We start from the raw sequence: 24,538 nt of genomic DNA, 5'->3' as shown, positions 1-24,538 counted from the left end.
ACCTTCTTACATGTCGACCTTTTTACTGTCTGTCTGTTAATCCACACCCATAAATTTGATTTTATCCCAATTAGGGTACATCTTTGTTAGACTTGACAATTATTTTCTAGTTAAATATGAAAACTTGGATTAATTTTGTGCATCTAAAGCAAACACCAAGAATTGGGGCAAAAAAAGAGGACTTCACTCTGGAGTGTAAAGAGCTTGTGGTAGAAGACTACCCTGGATCCTCCTTTATGCAGCCAGATATAAAATGTCTAGATTTGCTTTCCTCGGATAAAGTGGCCGTATGGATATGGAATCATTGAGGGTATGTCTACATTTATTTTTTTTACAAGCTTATTGAGGGTATGTCTACATTTATTTTTCTGTGTATAAAAGGAATGGGCGTAGGCTATGAATATTCTGTGTTTTTGTAATGAGGGTTCTGTTGTCCCTCGCCGTCATACTTTGGGCCTGATTCAGAGTTAGGAGCAGAAAAGAAAAAGGTGAAAACAAGAAGCACTTTACTCCTGGAATAAACAGATTTATATTTTGCATGGAAAATACTTGCTGCTTTTGAACAAACACTGGGCAGCTTTGTTTTTACACTAAAATTTAGATTTAAGCTAGGACTCACCCTATCATCACTTGAAATCTCTTTGAATTTTTTAAATTTGCTCCCCTGCAGTGCAACATGGTTTTACCATTTTATCAAATTATTTTATTTGCTCCTATCTCTGAATCGGTGTTCTTACCTGCTTGGCAAAAACAGAAGGCTAACTACTGAGCTTACCAGTGTCGTCCTTGTTTTCTGGGAGGGACGAGGCCAGATCCTGGCCTCTTAAGTGACCAGCACCACGGGCAAGCTGCAGGAAGCTTCAGCTCCCACAGCCTGACCAAAGGAGCAACCGATGGTTGCGATGTTGATCCCAGCCTGCGGCATCGGTCGCAGTGCTGGGATTGCAAATGCAGCAAGGACGTGTCTGACACCTCCTCCTGCATTTGCATCTGAGATGGACGGATTTGCACAGCCGCTTGTGTGCAGCTCTCCAAATCCATCCATCTCTGAAACAGGCCCCAAGGCCCAAATCTATGTGCCTGAAAGCGTAAGCCTATCCCGCCCAGTGTTCTAGCTTTAACAGATGGACAATCATCTTAAAAAACCTATCCTTGATCCTAATATTCTCTCTAACTACCGACCCATCTCTCTCCTCCCTTTTGCCTCCAAACTCCTTGAGCCTATTGTTTACAACCGCCTTACCACCTTTCTTTCATCACACTTCCTTCTTGACCATTTTCAGTCTGGCTTCCGTTCTCTCCACTCCACTGAAACTGCCCTCACAAAAGTCAGCAACGACCTACTTGCTGCCAAATCCAAGGGCGATTACTCTCTGCTCTTTCTCCTTGACCTCTCTGCTGCTTTCAACACTGTGGACCACCCTCTCCTGCTGCAAATCCTTCACTCTCTTGGTCTACGTGACACTGCAACTCTCCTGGCTGTCCTCCTACCTCTCTGACTGATCCTGCTCTGTTTCCTCTCATGACTCCTCTTTCCCCCCACAGCCTTTTTCAGTAGGTGTTCCCCAAGATTCTGTTCTTGGACCTCTCCTATTCTCCCTCTATATGTCCTCTTGCGGTCGAACAGGGAAGCCACCCCATAGAGGGCGCACCCTTCCCAGCCATTCCAGATTTCAGCGGGACAGTCCCGTGTTTCGGGCACTGCCCCGCTGTTCCACACGCGGGAGGTTGGGCACCTCCACCGCCATAACTGTGCCAGAAGAGGGCTGGGGGCAGCCCAGCTACTGACGTAGTGCTGGGCTCGCCCCCAGCCTGACGTTAATGGGAGGCGTGCCATACGGACACGCCCCCATGTCAACGTCAAAATTGAGCATGGCCTATAATTAGGCCACGCCCCTAACGGGCGCATAAGTTCTTCCTGCACAACGCGCAGCTCCCCCTGGAGCCAGCCCTGCGACTCAGAATCAGGCCCATAGTCTTAACTCTGGAGACAGTGGGGCTGATTCAGAGTTGGGAGCAAAGGCAAAAAGAGCAAGTAACTTTTCACCTTGGCAAAACCATGCTGCACTGCAGGTGGGGTAGATGTACAGTAATATGTGTAGGGAGATTTAGATATGAGAGGGGCATGTCCAAATTCAAATCTAAATTGCAGTGTAAAAATAGAGCTGTCCAGCATTTGTGGGCAACATGCAACATCAGCCAGTATTCACTCTGCATGCAAAAAATATAAATGTATTTGCACCCCTTGCATTGTAACATGGTTTGTCCAGGTGCAAAATGACTTGCTCCTAACTCAGAATCAATCCTCAGAATGCATTAATGGCTATTAGCGATCTGCATACATAACAGTTGGTGCAAAGAATGAAGGTAATGTTCTCACATAGGGGGAGATTTAATAAAGCTTTGGAGAGAGATACAATTGGAGGTAAATAGCACCAACCAATCAGCTCCTGTCACTTTACAGGCTGTGTTTGCAAAATGACAGTTAGGAGCTGATTGGTTGGTACTATTTACCTCCAATTTTATCTCTCTTCAAGCTTTATTAAATCTCCCCCTAACAACCCAAAAGATGTTTGCTTTCTTTAAACTGCACTAGAAACATGTCAGTCTGTTAGCGGAGGACAAATCACCTTTTTCCTTTGCAGCAGATTTCATAAATGTCCCTGATTACCTTTTCCTATTCTGCTGATCATTTGCGACACATTCAATTGTCTTGTTTTAAATTATCCAGTAAAAACAATTGCACGCAATAAATAGGTACTGTATGTTATAATGTTTTCTGATTTCCAACCTAAACTATCACCTATTGGTTGTAAATGGGGCAATTACTGTTATGTACGCTGAGCAAGCCAGGATATGAGGAACACTTTACTGTAATTGTATTAAAGTGACATGTAAGCTAAAAGTCTGCTTTAGCATGTATTACTAGCACATTGGGCCTGATTCACCTTTGGGAATAAAGAGAGATATAGGGGCCTATTCTTCAACACTAAAATAACGTTTTTAAGGACATTTTCCTTAAATAACGTTATTTTGGTATTCATGAACAGACTTAGCACAGGAGATATCACAGATATCTCCTTGCTAAGTTCCCCTGCGTTAATTTCCACACTCCCCATACATTAGTACATTAGTATGGGGATGTGAAAATTCTGGTATTCATCAAATTCCGAAAATTATCAATTTTCGGAATTTGATGCAGTTACTATTCGCCACTGTGAGGTGGCCAATAGCAGAATCCACTTACCTGTATCAGCGTGTGCAGGTCCCCCGACGAGTCCCTCCGGCACTCTGCTCCGTCCTCAGGCTCCGGAGGCTGGTCTGTCATGTGTGCTCCCCAGCAGAGCACAAGAAAGTTTAGAAAAAGAAATTTGTTTTTATTTTTTTTCTAATCTGTCATGTGGTCTGCTGGGAAACCACATGACAGACCAGCAGGACGGAGCCGGAGGCTGCTGCGCGGACAGGTAAGTCGGGGGGGGGGGAAGGTGAGCGGAGGGGGGTGGGGTGGGGATTGGGGGGGGTACGAAACTTAACGCATCTGTAGGCAGTGCTGCGCATGCGCTGGTTTTACAGATGTAACAGCGCATGCGCAGCACTGTTTCCAGATGCGATAAGGTAGTGTAAGCAGGGTACAGTATCTATTTCCCGAAAAGCTGTCATCGCAAAAATTACAGCTTTTCGGAATAGATACTTATGGAGAGGTGGAATGATGAATTCCACCTATAATTAGCTAGAACTCCATGAGAGTTCTAAAGCTAATTATCTCCAGAGAATTTTAATGTTTAATGAATAGGCCCCATAGCAAGTAACTGATCATCTTGGTGAAACCATGCTGCACTGCAGGTGGGGCAGATGTAAAATGTGCAGAGAAATGTAGATTTGGGAGGAGTGTGTCCAAATTGCCATCTAAATTGCAGTGTAAAAATAAAGCTGTGCAGTATTTTTGGGCTACATGCAAAAGTAGCCTATATTTACCCTGCATGCAAAATAAAATGTATGTATTTGCACCCCTTGCATTGCAGCATGGTTTGTCCTGGTTCACAGTTGCGTGCTCTTTCTCTCTCTATTCCCAAAGCTGAATCAGGCCCACTGAGTGATGTGTACCCAGCCGATATGTCGGCCCGACGGGCCGACATATCAGATGCTGAGTACACATCAGAACAAGGTAATGAACGACAGAATGATACCTCGTTCCGTCCTTCATTACCTGCAATATCATCTGGATGGACGTGCAGCACGCCGCCCGGACGATGAAGCAAGCGGCCGCAGGAGCGCGCCTATTGGGCGTACACACTGAGCGATGCAGCCGATATGTCGGTCCGATTCGGCCGGAAACGACATATCGTGCCGACATCATCTCAGTGTGTACCTAGCTTTACATGTGATCTCACTTGCACTATTAACTGGATTTTCCTTGAGTTGTTTTTACATTTATAGTTTTTATAAGGGGCAATAATCACTGATTTCACTGGACTCATTACAACAGATAAAGAAAACTTTTGCCTGCACAAATGTGAGAACATCATAATTTGTGAAAAAGAGTGACCTAAAAGAAAGGTTTGTTAATTAGGCTTAAAGAGTTTGATGACCCATCTTCTGTTCGTTTGCACTAGGGAGAATAGTGAAAACACCTTTTGAACAACCCCAAATTCTGGCCAGGCCAAGGGCAGTCAGGGCCTTTGATACAGTCACGATTGGGGACACAAGACCAACACTCCATATTGATATTTTCCAACCTTAGACTATATACTGGAAATGTATGTCTTCATTTAGGGTGTATATATCGGATCATATCTGATTTTCCATAGCGTTACAACTTTTATCAGAACGCACACAAAATATGGGGCCTGATTCAGACCCACTCGCGAGCGGCTATCCGCTCTCAAGTGGGTCGATGTTCTGCACTGAGCATGCGCACGACGGAGGGAGCTCCGTCGTGCGCATGCGCCAGACGCGACGAGCGAAGGATTTTCCTTCGCTCTTAGTGTCTCTTCAAAGGGGGCGTGCTGTCGATGTTGACTGACAGCACGCCCCCTTTGGTGGGTGTGCTGGGGGCATGCCTCCCGTCAGAAGCCGGCCCACTGACATCACTAGTGATGTCAGTGGGAGTGATTTTGGCTCTGATAGAGCCAAAATCACTCCGAGCCTTGTGGTTGAAAAACTCAACCACAGGCTTTTGTACGCAGTTTGATGGTCGCGATGGTCACGACCATCGCGGCCATCAAACTGCACGCTCGTATAGGCTGTGGGTGGTGACCCACAGCTATACGAGCGTCCAGGAGGACGCTCCATAGTTATGGAGGACGGCCCTCATTCAGAGCGTGCGCTCTGCTCAGACCGTACGGCTCTGAATGAGGGCCATAGTCTGCTATTCTACGACCATGCAATTATACCATGTGTATGTGTGATTGCCAATAAAGTATTTTCCTCAATATACATATAATATAATTGTGCAAGTACTGTACTTTATATTTGTAGTCCAATTTCACTTTGTAAGAAAAAAAATAGACGCACAACAGGGCTTAACCTTTATTTTCTGCAGCAGTGACAGATTGTTCCTTGTAATAAAGGTTTATAGTCTGTTTGGGAGGTTAATGATTTTAATACGTCACTTTGCATAGGAAGTGATTATTAGCAATAAATAAAAGGCCAACCAGTCAGTCAGGTCTGCCTGATTTAAAGTGCTCTGCTGAGAGTGAGAATAAAAGGCTGACCAGCATGGGAATATGCAATCAATGGTGAGGAGCAAGTGAATGAGAAAATGTCACAGGAGGAAGAATGGTGGAGGAAAATGTGTGGGTAGAAGAAAGATTGAGGGAGGAGCTCCCTAGTGCTTTATTTCTTAATAGCATGTCTGATATATTCTGTACATTTATTTTATGGCTCTTTGATCTCTTAAAATCCCTGGTCCATGTCAATTGTCGTGATGTAGATAAAATGCCTTGCAGATCTTGCCCCAGGGCTAGTGAGAGGGGCTGTAGCAGGTTAACTGCCTTAGTAGGCCTCATTTCAAAGTCCCCTCTCTTGACCTATGTATCAGGTTCAAAACTAGGAATTGGACACAATCCATTTACAAGGGATGTGCTTGGCTCTGGGTCTTCCATGGAAGCCCCAGGTTTAGTGCTGGAGTAATTAGTTGCATTTGGTTATATGCAGGACCCCTGTTGGATAAATGGGGGGTTGGGGTAATTAGTGCAGATGTATACACATTCCCTTACGTGCCTCAGGGAGGCATTATAGGGCCAGTTAGTCTATATACAGAAACCCCACAAGGGCAGATATATGGTTGAAGGTATCTGTCCCTAGTACAATGCATGATCTTTGTGGCGATTTTGAGAGCGGCTAGGCCTCCTTGGGACTATTCCTCAGATTCCGGAGCTCCAGTTCCAGCTGTCTGATAAGGAGGTCTCTCTGAGCCAGCAGCTCCTTCAGACGTCGGATCTCCTCCTGCTGCCGGTAGAACATGCGCAGCAGCTGCAGAGCACAGGTAAGTGAGCAGGTGAAGGGCACATTCGCAAAGCATAAGCAGTAAAGATATATGCAGTAAGAAGCTGTGTGTGTAGACATAATGGACCTGATTCAGAATCGTACACGGACGCGTCTGTAGTCTTTTGTGGAATTTTTATGCTAATGCTGCACCCGATTTTTTTCAAAACTGAGATGCCCACTTGCAGCGTCTTGCGGTTGTGCAAATCTGTCTTGGTGCCCAGAGCCATAACTAGGGGTGTGTTAGCAGTGCCGCGGCACTGCTAACACAGAGAGCAGGGCTCCATGGGAGGCACTGTCGCTGTCCCTGGAACAGCACCCTGCAGCCAGTGTCACTGCTACAAAGCCACTGAGGATACTCCCACAGTGCTGCTGTTCTTCCTGTCGCTGGCAACCCCGCCCCAATGGCATGACATCCTGCAGTTGGGGGCTTGGCCAGCACAGAGTGTCGTAAATCCCTGTTATGGCGCTGTTGGTGTCTCTTTACACATGGGACGTTGCATAGAACCTTGTACCAACTCTATTGCAGATGCAGTTTCACTGTCTCAGTATGGCGTACTGTGTGAGCGGTTCTGCATCTTTAGACGCAGCCGCTGTTAGCGACACACCCGCGTCTGCCTAGCCAGCCCCTTGTTACCTCCCATAAACACCCACTGAAAACCACACTCCCTACATTCAAATTCAATCTGCGTCTCAGTGGTGTAACAATCGAGACGTATGCCCAGTACTCACAACATCGCCCAACTGCACTCATATGGGCATAAAGTGTGACTCTGAATCAGGCCCCGTGTGCGCTGAGTGGTACTGTGTTTAGCACAAGATGCTGTGGGTGCAAGTACAGTAGCTGTATTTGGATTAGGTGAGTAAAGATGCAGAACAAATGCTGTGATAGGAAGAAGTATATGCAGAGGAAAAACTAATATAAAACTCACTTCATTTTCAGTCCGAGGTGGCACATTTTCCAGCAGATCGATCCCATTTACCACCAGACTCCTCTTATCTCTCACTGGCGCTTTGAATGTCACCTTGGATTCCTTCCGATACGCCTCTTTCAGGCTCATCAGCACAGGGTCTGATAAAAGTAGTCTGATTACCCCATCTAATCTCATGCCATCATTTCTTGTAACATTCAGTGGTGAAAGCAAATCTCTCCTACAGTAGGGATCATGTATTTTATATAGGCATAATGTAATGGAGGTACTAAGAGGTGTAAATACTGTAATGTTTATAGCATAGGGGGTTCTCCCCATATTTCAACTTATCAAATGGATTTTGACAGATTAAACCCAAGTGTAGCACCTTTAATGATATACACAGCCTCCATATGTACTACTCTCTCTACTCAGCTCTGATTGGTCCCTTCCCAAAGTTCACCTTTGTTGATGCCACTTAACCATTCCCTGGGATTGATGGCCGGTTCTGTTCCTGGGGTCATAGGGTAAATGTCTTCCTGGTAGGTTTCTGACTGCAACAAGAAAAGCTTGTGTTACCCTATGGGGGAAGCTCAGACTCCGAACCTCCTACAGGAGTTGTTCTTAGAGCCCTCAGGACATCAAGCCATAAATACAGATATGTATACAGACTCACCCTTCTGGGAACGATCATGGATATCGGCTCTATCAGATTCTTCAAGGTGACGAGCTTGTAAAAACGAAAGATCTCACATGCTGATACATCCAGCCCATGCTTTGGCATCACTCCTATGCAAAATAATATCCTTGATTCAATATTCTGTATGGGGGAGGCATTGTCTTCAGTCTGTTTGGGACCCTTTGCATTCCTTCTTCTCAATCATTTTTTGTATTGGCGCCATGCAGATGACTTTAGTAATTGTTTTGCTACTGTCTTTTCCCGCCATCATTAACTACACTACACTGAAAAGCAGAGGATCTTATTGGTTGCTATGGGTTACAATACAACTATTTGCAAAGTGTGCCTATATGCCTTCCCCAATTCTATTGCATTTCTCACCGAGTCCCTTCTGAGGTGCCGCAGAGCGAAATTCCATGAGGTATGTCAGGAATGGCTTTTCCACCGTTAACTCATAATAGCGAATGTTCCCGTCTCCCTTACATAAGTAAAAAGGGTGGTTACTTCTAAGAGCACTCCAGGAGATAAGAGAGACAAAATGAAGCAGAGGATGTTCATGAGATAAAGGGATGAAGCTGAGCTATAAAGTCTCTTTTTGGGACAATATATCTGAACCTCATGAATAAAATGCAGTAAGAAATAAATAAACTTCCATTAAGGATGAATTACAAGTAATTAAGGAATACAAGCTATGTAAAGGTATGTTTTCTACATTAGGCCAGAGAAGAGTGAACTTACCTTTCCAGCCAGGTACAGCATGTGTGTGTCCATGTCATAGAAGGGGAACAGCAGCCCTGACAGACCGTCTATTTCCTCTTCAACCAATGGCTTTGACAAATCATCCTGCATTGACAGGTTACAATATAGTAATGCAGCTATGACACTACGTGCATAGCCTAGCCCACAGGTTCTCAAACTTGGTCCTCAGGACCCCAAACTGCATGCTTTCCAGGTCTCCTCACATAATCACAAATCAAATCGTTAGCTCCACCTGTGGATCTTTTAAAATGTGTCAGTGAGTAATGACTACACCTGTGCACCTGCTGGGTGACCTGGAAAATGTGACCTGTGTGGGATCCTGAGGACCGAGTTTGAGAACCACTGCCCTAGCCTCATTTCATTGTATATAAAGGATGTTCTCAAGCAGTTAAATAAACGTCCCTTGTGCAGCAACTAAATTACATTCTTTTCCTCTTTAGGAGAAAAACAATTTAATTCCCAACATAATAGACTGAGCGAATGCCCCAGGTAGATGCCATATAATCTCCCAAGTACTGTCTGTAGCCATCAATTCTTTGTTCATTGTCACTAGCGTGCAGGAGTGGATGCAATTTGTGGCTGTACCGTGTCCTGTAATCACAGTTTTCCTCACCTGGTCCCACAATACAATCTGCCTTGTATTCCACCTGGAGACGCCTGTAGTAAGCAAACGCTTCATGTCCCCAAGGAAAACAACACGTGTGACCTTGTGGTTTTTACAGCTGGCCACCTAACAAAACAAAGTAGTAGAAAGGTTGAGTTAGATCTCATCAATGATGGAGAAAGATAGGAGCAAAGGAACAATGGGCAGAAATGAGGTGAATTCTGACTAAATAGCTGCCAACATCTGAATAAAATTTCCAAGGACACAGTCACATTGGGCCAAAATGAAATCCACACCGCTACAGAGAACTACGCCCCCAATCATGACTTGACCATAATATACCTGTACTGTTAATGAGTAGCATCAAAATCTCCTTAGGAAGCATTCATAATAACTACGGATATGTAAGACGGTATACAGAACACGGGACGTAGTACCGCGCAGTTGGTCATTATACAAAATAGATATTTGTCAGAAACAAAACCATTTTGGAACAAAACTTTTGTTCGATGCTTTTAGAAATTAAGGACAGCTGGTAAGGGTGATTAGGAAAGGGCCGTGAATACAAAGATGGGTACATACTGTTCACAAGTGGTAGTAAAAGTTTATTTGCAAAGTAGTTGAAGTCTGTAAATGGGATAAAAGATAAATTAGAAGTGTGTAATATGGTAAAGCGAGAACCTGCAGCACCCTCCCTGAGCGAGGTTCCAGGATACGCAACTTCTTGTCTTTGCAGGTGGTGGCAAATAGACTCCCGTCCGTGTTAAATGAAATACAGAGGATGACGTCTGTGTGACAGTCTATCATCTTCACTGCCTCCCCATCCTCCAGATTCCAGATCAGTATCTGATGAGACAGCATAGAAATCTCTAGTTACACTACGATCATATACTCAAAGACCCAGGTATCTATCTACAAATAGTGACTAAACATTCTATATAATATACAAAATTCTTTGGCCTCCTTATATGTGACAAGGTACACTACTATACATTTTTTAATCATTCTGAATCTTGCATAACGAAATCCTAAACATGTTACCAGCAATATTAAATGATTTAATTTATTTATTGCAGGAAATGGTATGTACCAAGCTTTTAAAGTCACAATACTGACCTTGTAGTCATAGCCTGCACTGAATAATATGTTGTTAGCTGTGGGATGCCATTCTATGAGTCCCACCCTCCGGCTGTGCCCGTATAGATCCAACACCGCCTCAGTCATGTTTCTCTTCAGTCCACCATCAGGGATTTCCCATATCCGCACCTTAGGAAAGTAAGTAATGTTAGTTAATTGTGTGTACATGTAGGAGGACTGATAATGCAGTACATAAACATACATCCTAACCATCCCCATTTTGTCAGGACAGTCCTGTTTTTCGGACACTGTCCCACCATGCTATGCTCTTCCTGCAAGGGGGAAGGGGATGGAAGGTCACTGAATGGATGCTGTGGTCGGGAAGTGCTGGGCAAGCCTCCAGTGTGAGGAGCAACAAGGTGAAAGAGGCCACGCACCCAAAGTGATGTGCAATGCGGCGTGCCATGTTGCCATGCCCCCTTTACATGCACACATCTAAGGCTTGGGCTTGATGTCCCGACTGTCTCGTGTCAAATGTTAGGAAGTATTCATAAACTCCTTGTCCTAAACCACAAGTAGCTACATACTTACTCCTAAGCATGATAGTCACATAAAACATTAAAGGAAACATGTTAATGATGCAGAGTTGAACCTAAGTGTAAATATATGCCTGTTTTCTGATGATTTGTGTGATGCCCTCGGGGGGTCCTGAGCTGGACGTTTTTTGGGGTGCCTTGCGCCCCGGACGTGAACCCCTTAGTGTTAAGGACTGCTCGTGACAGAGAAGCCGTGACATGGCCTAGCAGATTCCCATGTATTTGCAAATGTGTCCAACTAATATCTCTGAATTTCTGTTACCATATAGTCTTCATATATTGTTGCAAGTATAATTCAGTGTGCTGAGGAACAATAGTGGGTCAACCCCCCCCCCTTTTTCTACTTGGTATGACCCCTCCCTTTCATGCACCTGAAAAGTACTGCCAGATTGATTGAGCAGCTGCCATTTTTTGTTAGTATCAAACCAGGGCAGAGCACATACACCCGATTTCTGTCTAAAGGCCCCCATACATCAGAGATTGATTGCAGCAATCGTGCAATTTGCAATTGATTGTGTATAAAAATCTTTCCGTTTTTCAATCGATTGTGGCAATTATGCAATCTGCAATCGATTTGAAAAGGGAAAGATTTTTATAAACAATCGATTGCAAATTGCACGATTGCTGCAATCAATCTCTGATGTATGGGGGCCTTAACTCTGCCTCAGTCAGGCCCTAAATGTATCCACTATAGCTATACAAAATAAAGTTAGACGATCTAGTAAACCAGAAGTACATGTGTAGCAGGTAAAAAGTTGCTCATCTTATCTACTTATGTTCAACTGCATTATATAGTACACTGGGCCTGAACTACTGAGTAGTCTTATATGAAGATGACTATCATATATATATATAGGAGTAAATTCATTTTACAAAAAAACTTTTATATGATATTGGATGACATCACCATCAAGAGGACCGATGCTGTATATTTATATGGTTACCATGTCAATTAGTTATATAACAGGCTTGCCTTACTGAGCCACGCACATTATACATCATGCATATATGCATCATACATGGGTGACATAACAGAGCAGTGACGTCACTGAAGTATTATTACCCATTATTTATAATGCGCTGACATTTTACATAGTAATGTACATTGAGAGCATCATAATGATAACTTCTGGAAAATTTGACCCTAAACAGGGCGATTGACTAATTTCCTTGGAAACTCCTAAGAAATGTTTTTTTTTTTTTTTTTTTAACTTTAGTAATAAAAATTAGCCGCTAGTTTAGAAGTCTTCCCTCTGCAAATGCGCATGAGGAGGTGTTTTCTATAAAAGGGAAGAGACAGAGGAGGGGATGGAAAGGAGACCGGGCAGGGGATTGGAAGGTGATGGGGCAGTGGACGGGAGGAGATGGGGCAAGGGGATTGGGATGTGACAGGAATGGATGGGGAGGAAAAACAGAAGAGGATGGAAAGAGACCCAGGAGGGTATGGGGAAGAGACACAAGGAAATATGGGAGAAAACAGGGCAGGGGACGGGGAGGAAACAGCAGTGGATGGGGAAGAGGTAGTAGAGGATGGAGTGAAGACAGAGGAGAGAATGGGGGGACAGAGGAGGGGATGAGGAGGAGACAGGAGAGGATGGGAAGAGATAGAAGAGCGTTTGGGGTGGAGACGGGAGAGAATTGGAGGAGGCAAGAAGGGATTGAAGGAGACAGAGGAGGGGATGGGGAGGAAACCAGAGAGGATCGGAGGAGACAGGAAGGGTTTGGGAGGAGACTTGAGAGGATGGGAGGAGACAGGAAGGGTTTGGGAGGAGACTTGAGAGGATGGGAGGAGACAGGAGGCGATGGGGAAGAGACATGAGGGGATGTTCAGAAAACAGGGCATAGGATCGGGAGCAAATAGGGCAGTGGATGGGGAAGAGATAGTAGGGGATGGAGAGGTGATAGAGGATAATAAGAAGGGAGAGACTGGACAAGATGGGAAGAGATAGAAGAGGGGATGGGGAGGAGACAGTGGAGGATTGGAGGAGGCAGAAGGGGATGGGTGGAAACAAGAGAGGATGGAAGGAGACAGGAAGGAATTGGGAGGAGACTTGAGAGAATGAGGAGGAGACAGAGGAAGGGATGGGGAGGACTAGGAGATGTGGGGATGAAAGTAGTCATTGGAGTGGATGGGGATCAGCAAGAGAAGATAAGAGGACACAGAAGGGTATAGAAGTAGACAGTGACAGAGGAGGGGATGAGGGGGAGACAGAGGTGGGGATGGGAGGAGACAGGGGATTCGGAGGAGGCAGAGAAAGGAATATGAAGGAGACAGAGGAGGGGAGTGAGACAGAGCTGGACAGTGAATGTAGAAGTCCCTCTAGCTTATCTACACTGAATGAGAAAAGGAAATAACACAGGCAGCTTAATTTTGTTAGCTTTCATAGTAAATATATCATATATGTAATAATACGTATCGTACCACAGCATTTTAAGTAAAAAGGAAATTTTTCATTTTTGAACAGGAAAAAAAAAAGGTCAAGAGCAAAAAATCTGGAATTTATAAGTAAATACACTAATCATGAAATGATACCATCAAATTACATATGATCACATGAAGCAGTAGGTAAAGTTGACCTTGCTCAAATGAGCTTACAGGTGTGAGGAACATGTGAGACATAAGAAAGTGAAATTACAATTGTGGCCATGGTGGCTGAAAGTGTATGTGACTGTTATATAGCAACAGCCAGTGCTGAAATAGGCTGGTGCGACGTGCCATGGCGCAGGCCAGAGATCACTGCTCTTGCCTGTCAATTTTCTATTTATAGTCATTCTCACTTGTAGCTTCCTTTTCTTTTATCCCTGGCCGCCCCTATCTGCTCCCTGGCTGACTCCCCCTCCACCTGGCCACTTCCCCAAAGCACCTTCAGTCACCTCTTTTATTTAACACACAGATATCAAAATACTGCTCATTAGGCTACTCCCATTTCGGGCACGCTTGTGTCCCTATTTGAAGGGAAGGGGGGGGTACCAATGCTCTTTCTGGCCCAGGGCACAAAAAAGTCTAATTATGGCTCTGCCAAACCCTCCCCCGTAGCAGTGCCTAACCCACACCCCCCCAAACCTAACCCTAACCCCGCTATGCTCCCTAAACCTAACCCTCCTTCCCCCCCGCGTCTAACGTTAAAGGCGCCCCAGACTTACCTCAATCGGGCTGGCGTACCGGCCTCGGGATTAAGATAGGCGTCAGTATTTCAACACCTTTCTTAAGTCCCTTGTCAGGATTCTGATGTCGGTATTGAGACCGGCGGTCGTCTGGTCTCATAGCAACATCCGCGGCAACAACATTATCAGCTGTCAAAATAAAGCAGTAATTTTCGTCTGGCACTTCTGCATTCTGCAGTGCAGAATGCAGATGTATGAAGTAAAGTTACAGGCTGCCATCTCATTAGTATTAGTTCAGCCCACAAAACAGAGTGTACAGTAGGTGATAGGTGCACTTTAATTTGGCAATATAAGGAGTAGAGCCGTAAATAGACTTTTTGTTTACCTGTGCCATAAAGAGCATTGGCACCCCTCCTATTTTTCAAGTAGGGACATAAAACACACACCTGAAAAGGGCCATGTCCTCATGGGGAAGGGCTAGGGAAGAGATAGGGGAGGCCAGGAGATGCTGGGGATAAAAGAAGAGGAAGCTACAAGTGAGATTTATAAAAACAGAAAAATTAAGAGGCTAGAACAGTGCCCCCTGCCCTGTGTTGTCCTGTGCCATGGCACTGGTCGCACCATCCTGTAGTTACGGCCCTGATAAGGAGTAATTCATTCATAATATGAAAGGTCACACTGACATAATTTCATGATCACGACATTATACATTGCTGTATAGCATGACTTACCGAGGTGTCCTCAGAGCAGGAGGCGATGACATTCTCAATGAACGGGTTCCATTTAATATCCAGCACTGTGCCCTGGTGCCCGCACACCTTGGGATGGTTGGGCTCAATGCGACCAGTCTGGGGGAGGCACAGAACATTTCACAGGTGAATTCCCCGCCATGCTGACCTGGGGGAGGAGGACAGACAGATACACCTGTCAGTAGCTCCTCCCTCCACCTGCACACAGGCTTCCATAGTACTCCCTGGTATTGTACTGATCTGATTAACCACTATCATGCTGATGGCCTAAGTCATAATAGAACTACTCAGTTCTGAGTGTTGTATCCCAGCACTACCAGTTACCTCACAGGTACTTCACAAAGAGTGTAAGATAGAAAACTGAGCAAATAAATTCATCTAAACAAAATGTCCCCCACTTTTACTGTTAGGTTACATTGGGAGGGATTATTTGTGTCGGTCATAAATCCCTTCATTATTATTATTAACCAACCCAAAGATCAACAAGACAGATTCAATGCTTATGACACCTTTAGTCTATTGTCACTGAATATTGTTTTTGTGAAGGACAAATACTGAGTGATAAGAGGTCGATTCTGCCACTCACCTGGTGAAGGGGGATGACTAGGAAAGCTCCCCCTCCCGCACTCTCTGTAACAATCGCTAGGAACTTGGTGTTGACAGCACAGAAGGGGTTATCGTGCACATTCTTGGTGATCGGTATACATTCGTAGCAGTTCTCCCGACTCGCAACCTTGCCATACACATTCCGGAACTTAGAACTGCGATACTGTGGGCGCCATGACATCTGGAAGAGACCAACAAGGCACCTGTAACACCACAAGTACAGCCTGTTCTGTCATGAAATGTATCTCTCTTCAGCATGTTTTATGCAATGTTTAGGCAACCCTTGGCTTCCAGCTGCTAATGAACTGCCACTTTAATAGCTTGTCTCCATTCGCCTCATCACATCATGATGACACTGCATCTGTCTCCTAAGGTAATCATCAGAGAAACGGACAGGTCACTGCCTGCCATAGTATCAGCTAACTAATATCCTGAAATAATTTGTGCTGCTGTGAAAATTGGCTACAGGTTATTCTATTTCCATATACTTTAGAACTGGGCAAATAACAGACCACAATGAGATAAAGACTAATAAGGGGGAGATGTACTAAGACTGGGAGAGAGATCAGTAGCAACCAATCAGCTCCTAACTGTCACTTTCAGGCTGTGTTTAAAAAATGACAGTTAGGAGCTGATTGGTTGGTACTTTATTTCTCCACTTTATTGCTCTCCAGGTTTTGATAAAGAAAATGTGCTGACCTCAGTCAAATGCACTGTAAATCTATTTATCTATATTTAAATGTCAGTATACTCAGCGTTTGCAATACATGTGCAGTGTGATATACTGTATGTGAGATAAATGTGATAAAACATGTTTCTTCAGAATGCTGACCTCCCCCCGTAGGTATTTCAGTACATACATTTAAGGATGGTTCATCATCCCAACCTTGGAATCTAAAGTATTGGATGCAACATGAACATTTTTGATGGAGATCATTTTAGCAGGAAAATTCTACTTAACAGGTTCCTATGACAATGGTAGATATAGTTACAGCTCTGCAGTTTTTTCTTTAAGATAAAGGCGGTTTCCACTTTCAGATAATTTTAATGTATTGGCTTGTACGTGCCATCATGAAACCTTCAATGCAACCTCTGTGTTTTACAGCCATGTATTTATATTAGGTAGATGTTTATTTTTATTGCACTGGATTATGACGCTGTTTTGCTGCGCTCCTTTTGTTGGATACAATTGTATCCAGAGGGCAGCTTTTTTGTCATATCCCATGGCAATACAAATTGGATGTATTCTGTCTATGGATAGAAATGTATGACTGAAAAGCACATAAGGAAATTAAGGTGGGTACACACCTCACCAATATATCTGCAATCTGTGCAGAACATATGTTCTGCATACAGACTGCCCGATCCATCGTGACTAACGTCAAGACTGGGCGGGCATTTACATTCACCCGCCCAGTTGAGTTGTCAATCACCGCTGACCCGTGCAGCAAGTGTACGGGTGGTCGTCTGACCGCCCGTACACACAGCACGATGCACCAACATATCTGCAGATATTCACAGACATATCACTAGTACACACTGGCCGATGCACACACAATATATCGGCTGTTCAGTTGAACGGCCAATATGTTGGCCAGTGTGTAGCCAGCATTACAAAGAAAAAACAATGCAATCAAGGAACTTTCAGCTCATCATCTGATATTAAGCTGCAGCTACCAAAATGCTATAAGTCTGTGAAGGTTTAACTTTGCAGAGAAATGTCCAGTACAGATTAAAATACAAATGTACTTTTGATTTGGTAACATTGGGCCTAATTCAGTGATGTACGCAAACCTGATGGTTTACGTATATCTCCGATGGTGTGATATCTGCGCATGTTCAGATCATGTTCTGCGAGATTGCTTGCAATGCCCTGATACCACAGTCTGATTAACAGGCTGCTCCCATTTGGGGGCGGAGCTGAGGCACAATCAGGCAGCGTTTCGGAAAGCGGGGGCATGTTGCCCCATTTTCTGGGTGTGCTGAAGCCAATGGCTGGACACAGCTTCACTGGCTTCAGCAGCGTTAATTCTCAAGTCATCCTGAGTAACCTGAGGGTTACACAGATGACCGATGTTTATGCATATGATCCGATGCTGCAATTTAAGACAGCAGTCGTATTGTTGATTTAGACGCAGAATGATTGACAGGTAGTGAACGTTTGTGGGATGTAACGGGGATGGCAAGTCAAACGCAGGCGTGTCTTGTCCGTTTCAGGGGGCATGTCGCAGCCAGCGACTGCGTCCTCATACGCAGTGGTACTGGCCCCGAAGTCATCGTTCCGATGATCATTCAAGCATAGGGTTGCTCAGAGGATCGATGGCGCATCTTTGCACGCCACTGGGGGATCACAGACGTAGCAGATGGGCGACTCTGTACAAATCCAGACGGCTGCAACATTAACATAACTTCTCAAATCTGCTGTGCACAAAGACGCAGAAGACATACTAGGAAGTTGAAGTCCATTGTCGGACGTCCCAATGGTGTACGCTGGGCAGAACTTTGACCCGGGGAGCCTGTTCTGGGCCTTCCATTGGATGGATTTGGGTGAAAACTTCACAGTGGGGCGGCAATTGGTTGAGATCCCGGTCGGTCCTCATGGCAGAGTGCGCCGGGAAGAACTTTGACCCAGGGAGCCTGTTTTGGGCCTTACATTGGATGGATTGGACGACATCACAAAATAAAACTTACTCACTTGAAGATTTAAACCTGGGCAACTTCAGCTAATTTCTAATAATTACAACTATTTGGATTTACATCTATGTTTTTGCCATTTAGTGCTGATGCACATTCATATTATTTGTATCATTATTGAGTATTTTAATTATTGTGTGGTTTATGTATCAAGTTGCTTTAATTAGGTAATACACATTGAAAGGGTACTTCTGAGATTTAAGCCTTTTTATTTAAAGAAATCTGAGCGCAGGCTAATTCTATACTAATTTTGCCTAAAGAGTTCATCCTTTTTCTCTTTAGCCAGCTGCTAAAATTTCCTTAAACACTTAACTGTACCTAGACATACAGTATTGATTACAGTGCGCTAATTGTAATTCATATCGTTGTAGGTTTTAAAAAAAGAAGCAATATGATATACAAAAGTCATCTGACATGATAAATCACTGCAATATACACAGCTACGACACCACAAAGTACACATTCCACAAAACTTGTAGCTGTTACTATAAATAATGGTACAATATTTAATTTACACGTGTGGTCAAACTGAACTGACCCAGTGCTCTATGACCAGAACTATACACTGAGGGCCTGATTCATAGGCGCTCGCAAAAAGCGAGAGCTCGCTCTGAATCAGGGCGGCCACCCACAGCTTTTGCGAGCATCCAGGTGATGGTCGCGATGATCGCGATCATCGCGAGTCCCTTGTGGTAGAGTCCCGTCTGCCGCAATCCCCAGTGAGTTACCTGCTCAAATAGAGCAGCAAGCTCACTACTGACATCACGAGTGATGTCAGTAGGGCCGCCAACAAACGGCAGGCAAGGCCGGATTAAAGGGGGGGGCGACAGGGGCGATCGTCCCTGGGCCCCCACACCTGAAGGGCCCCCACACCCAGCCATCGGGGTTAAAGTGAACCAGAGGAGACGGAACCAGTTCCGCCTCCTCCGGACACCTAACCCCGGTGCCGCATGGAGACACCAGGCGCCCGCTGAGATTGTGACCAGCGGGTGCCCGTCTCCCTCCCCGCAGCGGCAGCCAGAGCCGGAGACTAGAGCTCACTCGTGAGCTCCGGCTTCCGGCTCAGGCAGTGAACTATGGGAGAGACGTCATGCGTCTCTCCCATAGTGCAGAGGAGCAGCGCCAGCCGAGCGGATCAGAAGGCAGCGGGATCGGGGCTTAAGGTAAGTATGATTTTTTTTTTCTCTTTAGCGCAAGCGGCTATTCCACTGCTGGGGGGGACATTACTCGGGGGGGACATTACTACTCGGGGCATTACTACAGGGGGCATTACTCGGGGGGGACATTACTACTGGAGGCATTACTCAGGGAGAGCATTACTACTGGGGGCATTACTCGGGGGGGGGGCATTTCTACTGGGGGCATTACTCAAGGGGGACATTACTACTGGTGACATTACTCGGGGGGGGACATTACTACAGGGGACATTACTCGAGGGGGGTGGGGGCATTACTACTGGTGCCACTACCACAGTGGGCATTACTACTGGTGCCACTACCACAGGGGACACAACTACAGGGGTATTACTACTGAGGGCATTACTATTGGGCACACACAGGGGGCATGACTACTGGGGGCACAACTACAGGGGTATTACTACTGGGGGTATTTATACAGGGGACATTACTATTGGGAACACTACTACTGGGTGTATAACTACAGGGGGCATTGCATAGGGGGCACTGCATAAGAGTCAACACTCCTGGGGGCACTACTACTGGGTGCACTGCATAAAGGGCACGTAATAGGGGCCCCCACATGTTTGATGCCCAGGGAACCCCTCAGACCTTAATCCGGCCCTGACGGCAGGCGTTCCTTCAGGAATGCCTCCGTTTGACCAGCCACCCCCTCTCCCCGCCTACAAAACGGGGCGAGTTGTCGATCAACATCGACAGCCACCCCATTTGTAGCTAGCCCTGGAGCGAGTGAATTTCTCACTCGCTCCGGGGGTCGCGTGTGCGCAGTGCCCCACCATCGACCCTCTTGCGAGCGCATAGCGCTTGCGAGCGGATCTGAATGAGGCCTTGACTGCAATCTGCATAGCAGCCCAGAAGAGCACAGGGAGGTGTAACACCAAAGTACTAATTACAACATTTTTCTGTTTGTTTTCTTTTTTTTAATAACACATGAAAACTATTTTTTGCTGATACCTTTTCCGCTTATAGAATAGAAATCTGTGGTCTTTGCATCTTTGCTCTCGTTTTCCATTTCCTTTATAATAACAATACACTATTGATATATGATAAATGACATGGTTTTGTATTACAGGGCAAAGCGTGGTATTTATGCAGATAAACCCTAACCCTGAGTGCCCTTACTAATAGCCATGAATGGAGTGCATCACATGCATTTTTTAGAACATTCTGTTCCGCAGGGCGAGGGGCAACAAAAGCTTTACTGTCTGTGCCCCCCCCCCCACCCTCCTATAACCCTTCCTACAATTTTCCTTGCAATGAATGGACCTCTCTCTCTGTAGCATCTCCCACTGACATAAGGCGTTAACTTCTTCCCTTAGTATAGTCATGCATCAGTATGACCTTAACCTTAAATATTAAAATCACCACTATTTAAAAGATCACCCTATATTTAGACAGGAAATCCTCTGCATCTACATTTACCGTATCTTCTATTTGTGTCACATTCATTACTGTGTCCTTTGTTGTCAGTCTACTCACTATAGGACTGGTCTTCCTGTTAGTGATCTTTTGACATAACGCCCTACAGAGCAGATAGGAAGACAATGCCTTGTACTATCTCACTCATTCATCATATATCACATACTGTATCTGTGTGAAAAAAGAAGCATAAATGTGAGGGAATAAAGTCAATTGCTCCAGCCAGGGAATTTGTATTTTTGTGGCACAAATGTCTGTCAGGCAAAGAACTCTGCAGTGACCCCACCCATTCAATGATACACACTTAACATCTGGACCTGTCACTCACTGGTCCCAGGAGGCCATCTCTTCCACCCTACCAGGTAAAAGTTTGGCCCTGGTGGCCTCTTTATAACTTACTGCAAAACCTTTAGGGATAACTTGAATCTGCTCCTCCTGCAGGCTCTAAATGAGGGCCAGCAGAAGGAGCAGATTCAAGCAAATTAATCCATCTTCTCACAACAGTTCCTTGAGGAACATCTCACAGAAAGGACCAACCACCCTCCTTTCCCCATTGCTCTAGTTACAACCAATCTCCCTGTTAAACTATAAATTCAAAGTTTTTTTTCAAATATTACTTCCAATCGCCTCATACTTTTAGTACCAGATCTAATCCACACTGATCAGATTGAGTTTGTCCTGGGACATGAGGGCCGAGACAACACCACAAAGATCACTGACCAGATACACATGGCCATCAGGCAAACAACTTGACTCCTATAAATGGATGCAGAGAAGGTCTTTGACTGGGTAAATTGTCAGTTCCTCACTGAGATGCTAGAGGCCATGGTCCAGTATGTCTGTGCTGAAGTCTTTAGCTGCAAAGGAATCCCATGGCCAACATTTAAATATTTAGTTCCATTCAGTATAAGTAATGGAAACATGACAAGACCACCCTTTATTCTTGCTGATCTTCATAGCTGGATCCATCAGGGCTAATCGTGACAACTCTAGGGTCCAGGTGAGAGTGTGGGGAAGGCAACATATTGGCACATTTTGCGGGCAATCTACAGTAATAGCCCTTATCGCAAATTCTGTGATATCGCTAATTATTTCATGACAGAATTCCAAGAATTCAGTCAGTTCTTTAACTTCCAAATAAATGTTGTCAAATGTTTGGCTTTAATCTCTCGACTCTCTGTCCATCCTAGGTGGCATCCTGAAAAGTTTTTTCCTTTGTCTGGCACTCAGATTGCATTAAATATCTGGGTGTGTTAATAACAAGGAATCACACCCACCTGTTTAATGGTAAATTTCATACCACTAATTCCCAGAGTGCTTGCTAGGCTTACGATGATGTGGTTTCTTCCTTTTGAGAAGAATTAACATTAAGATGAGCACCGTCCCAAAAGTTTTAGGACTCCTATAAACACTTTCAATCTACATCCTCCCAGATTTTATGGGGACTCTGGGGAGATTTCCAAAGAGGTTAGTGAATTTTTATGGGATAATCACAGACTCACCAAGTGGTGATACTTACTAGAATTCTGTAGAGGACTCGATCAAAGAATTCCAATCAATGGATTGATATTGCAGGACAGGCTTTGGGGATCCAACCCAATGTTGTTGCAAGGTTCCTGAAGCTACCTACTATATACTCTATGATCGTCTCCACTCTTCACTGTTGGCCTAACCTGCTGATCCTAACATTTATGTAGTCTTTATTATCTGTTTTCACTCTACTGGTCAAAAATCCTGATTTATCACAACCAGGTGCTTTCAGTGTATGGTCTTAAAACCGGGATTGGTATGATTTACCAACAGAGGAAGCCCGGCAGAGGTGAAGATCCCAACAGCAGCTAAGGTGAGTACAAACTAACCTAACCCCCCCTAACCCTCCCTTAGGGGTGCCTAACCCTATCCTCCCCCCCAAGTGCCCAACCCTAACCCCCTCTTCCCCGCTGCCTAAACCTAAGTCTACTGGGGGTCTGTCTAACCCTAACCCCCCCTTCCCCTGGCCTAACCCTAACCCTCCCGGGGGGCTGCCTAACCCTAAGCCCCCCCGGGAGCCCCTAACCTAACCCTCCCCCCCCTGTGGCTGTCCGTGCCCGGTGCCGTGCTTACCTTCGATCGGGATGCTGGGCGTCGGGCTCTCGACATAGGTAAAATTACAGGTGTCGGGATTTCGACGCCTGTCATTAGACCCTTGCAGAAATTGGACCGTAGGCATCCCGACTGCATACCCTTAAAACCACATCGCTTGCGATCAGGCCAAGCTGTTCGCTACCTGACATAGTCGCAAACAATGTGACCAGTCAGAAATGCCCACTGCGTTTCCAGCAGCCACCAATGGCAGAGGTACCTCCTGACTCCTCTGGCAGCTGCAGAGAGGACCAGCTGCTGGGAAAATGTAGTCGCGATGTCGCAATATTCCAATGATCAATATGCCAATATATCTCCAGGTGATATTTAAAAGAAAATTATATTAATGTCATGTGTTTAAAAAATTATAATATATATATATATATATATATATATATAGATTTTTAATACACTTGTGTTGGATAAGTTTTAAATAGATGTTCTTGACCTAATTCAATCATAAAAAAAAACCCTGACAATTTCTGAGCGGCTTTTGGAAAATATATTAGCCGGGTAAGGAGCTGTAGAGTAGTCAGTTGGAGGAGAGTGGAGTGTATGCATATCCCACCACACAAGAGAGACTTGCTCTTCCTCCTCCTAATTCTCGCCCTAGGTGAGAGTGTGGAAAAGAAAAGAAAAAAACAATTGTGAACTGGCGTCAGAATTGTTAATATGTGCTTACATTGTTTCTATTCATTTCCTCAATAAAGAGATATTAAACTGAGACAAATGCTGTATTTTCATGAATATGAATGTATCAAATGTGTCTAAACAATGGGACTACTTTAAAGAGAAAATCGTCTTTTGCAATCCAGCTCTCATGAATTATGCAGCATATTTGGAAACATTTCAAACACTTTGTATTCTGCAAATATTTGAAAAGTTTAACATATATATTTGTGAGTGAAACAGAAGACACTTATAAGTACCTATAGCTATTCCCCCTTTTCCTGTTTGCACACAGTTACAACTGTTTGTGCTTTTAACAGACAAAATAATTAGTTTGTTGGAACAATGCAAGTATGCAAATATCTAAATGTAGGTCTTGTCTCAAGGTTACAGCTTTGTATTAAAATAAACTTTGATAAACTAATAGGGAAAATATTATACGTAAATTGGGAAAGTGGATATGTCTGATTATACAGAAAGTGCTATTTATAAAACTTTAAAACCTTTCTTACAACAAAATCCCTTTCTACTACTGACTGATATACAGTTTACTACAGTTAAATCGACCTTTAGTAAATATGGGTATATTTACTAAAGGTCGATTTTAATCGATTTAGAATCGATCAAAACCGATCAACATTGATGTTTTGTTTCTGGGGCTAAATCACACATTTACTAATACATAAAACTAATTCAAAAGTTGACTGTTAAAATCGACCTTTAGTAAATATAACCCTTAATGTGGACCTGTCACTATGCAACAAAGATGAACAAAAGTGCTGCAAAATATTAAACAGTACTAGTTTAGTGGCAGAATAAGCTGCTTTGTTCAAGTACTGCATTTGCATTGCTATTCCACAATGTAAT

At 44.4% G+C, this 24,538-nt stretch overlaps 1 protein-coding gene across 2 annotated transcripts in view; it reads right to left on the bottom strand.

The window, feature by feature from the left end:
• Positions 1–5,522: 5,522 nt before the first annotated feature.
• Positions 5,523–24,538, bottom strand: part of CORO2B (coronin 2B) — a 42,422-nt gene continuing 23,406 nt past the window's right edge. For both annotated transcript variants that reach the window (XM_088452894.1, XM_088452895.1), the window contains exons 2-12: positions 15,553–15,753; positions 14,949–15,065; positions 10,556–10,705; positions 10,121–10,285; positions 9,449–9,565; positions 8,815–8,919; positions 8,458–8,554; positions 8,074–8,186; positions 7,861–7,951; positions 7,419–7,558; positions 5,523–6,474 (exon numbers count right to left, since the gene is read on the bottom strand). In XM_088452894.1, the coding sequence (XP_088309020.1) occupies positions 6,343–6,474; positions 7,419–7,558; positions 7,861–7,951; positions 8,074–8,186; positions 8,458–8,554; positions 8,815–8,919; positions 9,449–9,565; positions 10,121–10,285; positions 10,556–10,705; positions 14,949–15,065; positions 15,553–15,753 (1,428 nt within the window). In that variant the 3' untranslated portion in view covers positions 5,523–6,342. The remainder of the gene's footprint in view (positions 6,475–7,418; positions 7,559–7,860; positions 7,952–8,073; positions 8,187–8,457; positions 8,555–8,814; positions 8,920–9,448; positions 9,566–10,120; positions 10,286–10,555; positions 10,706–14,948; positions 15,066–15,552; positions 15,754–24,538) is intronic.

Source organism: Taudactylus pleione, unplaced genomic scaffold (assembly GCF_031769625.1).
Source record: "Taudactylus pleione unplaced genomic scaffold, aTauple2 ptg000556l, whole genome shotgun sequence".
Lineage (NCBI taxonomy): Eukaryota > Metazoa > Chordata > Amphibia > Anura > Myobatrachidae > Taudactylus > Taudactylus pleione.
This window is presented reverse-complemented; position numbering and strand designations above follow the sequence as displayed.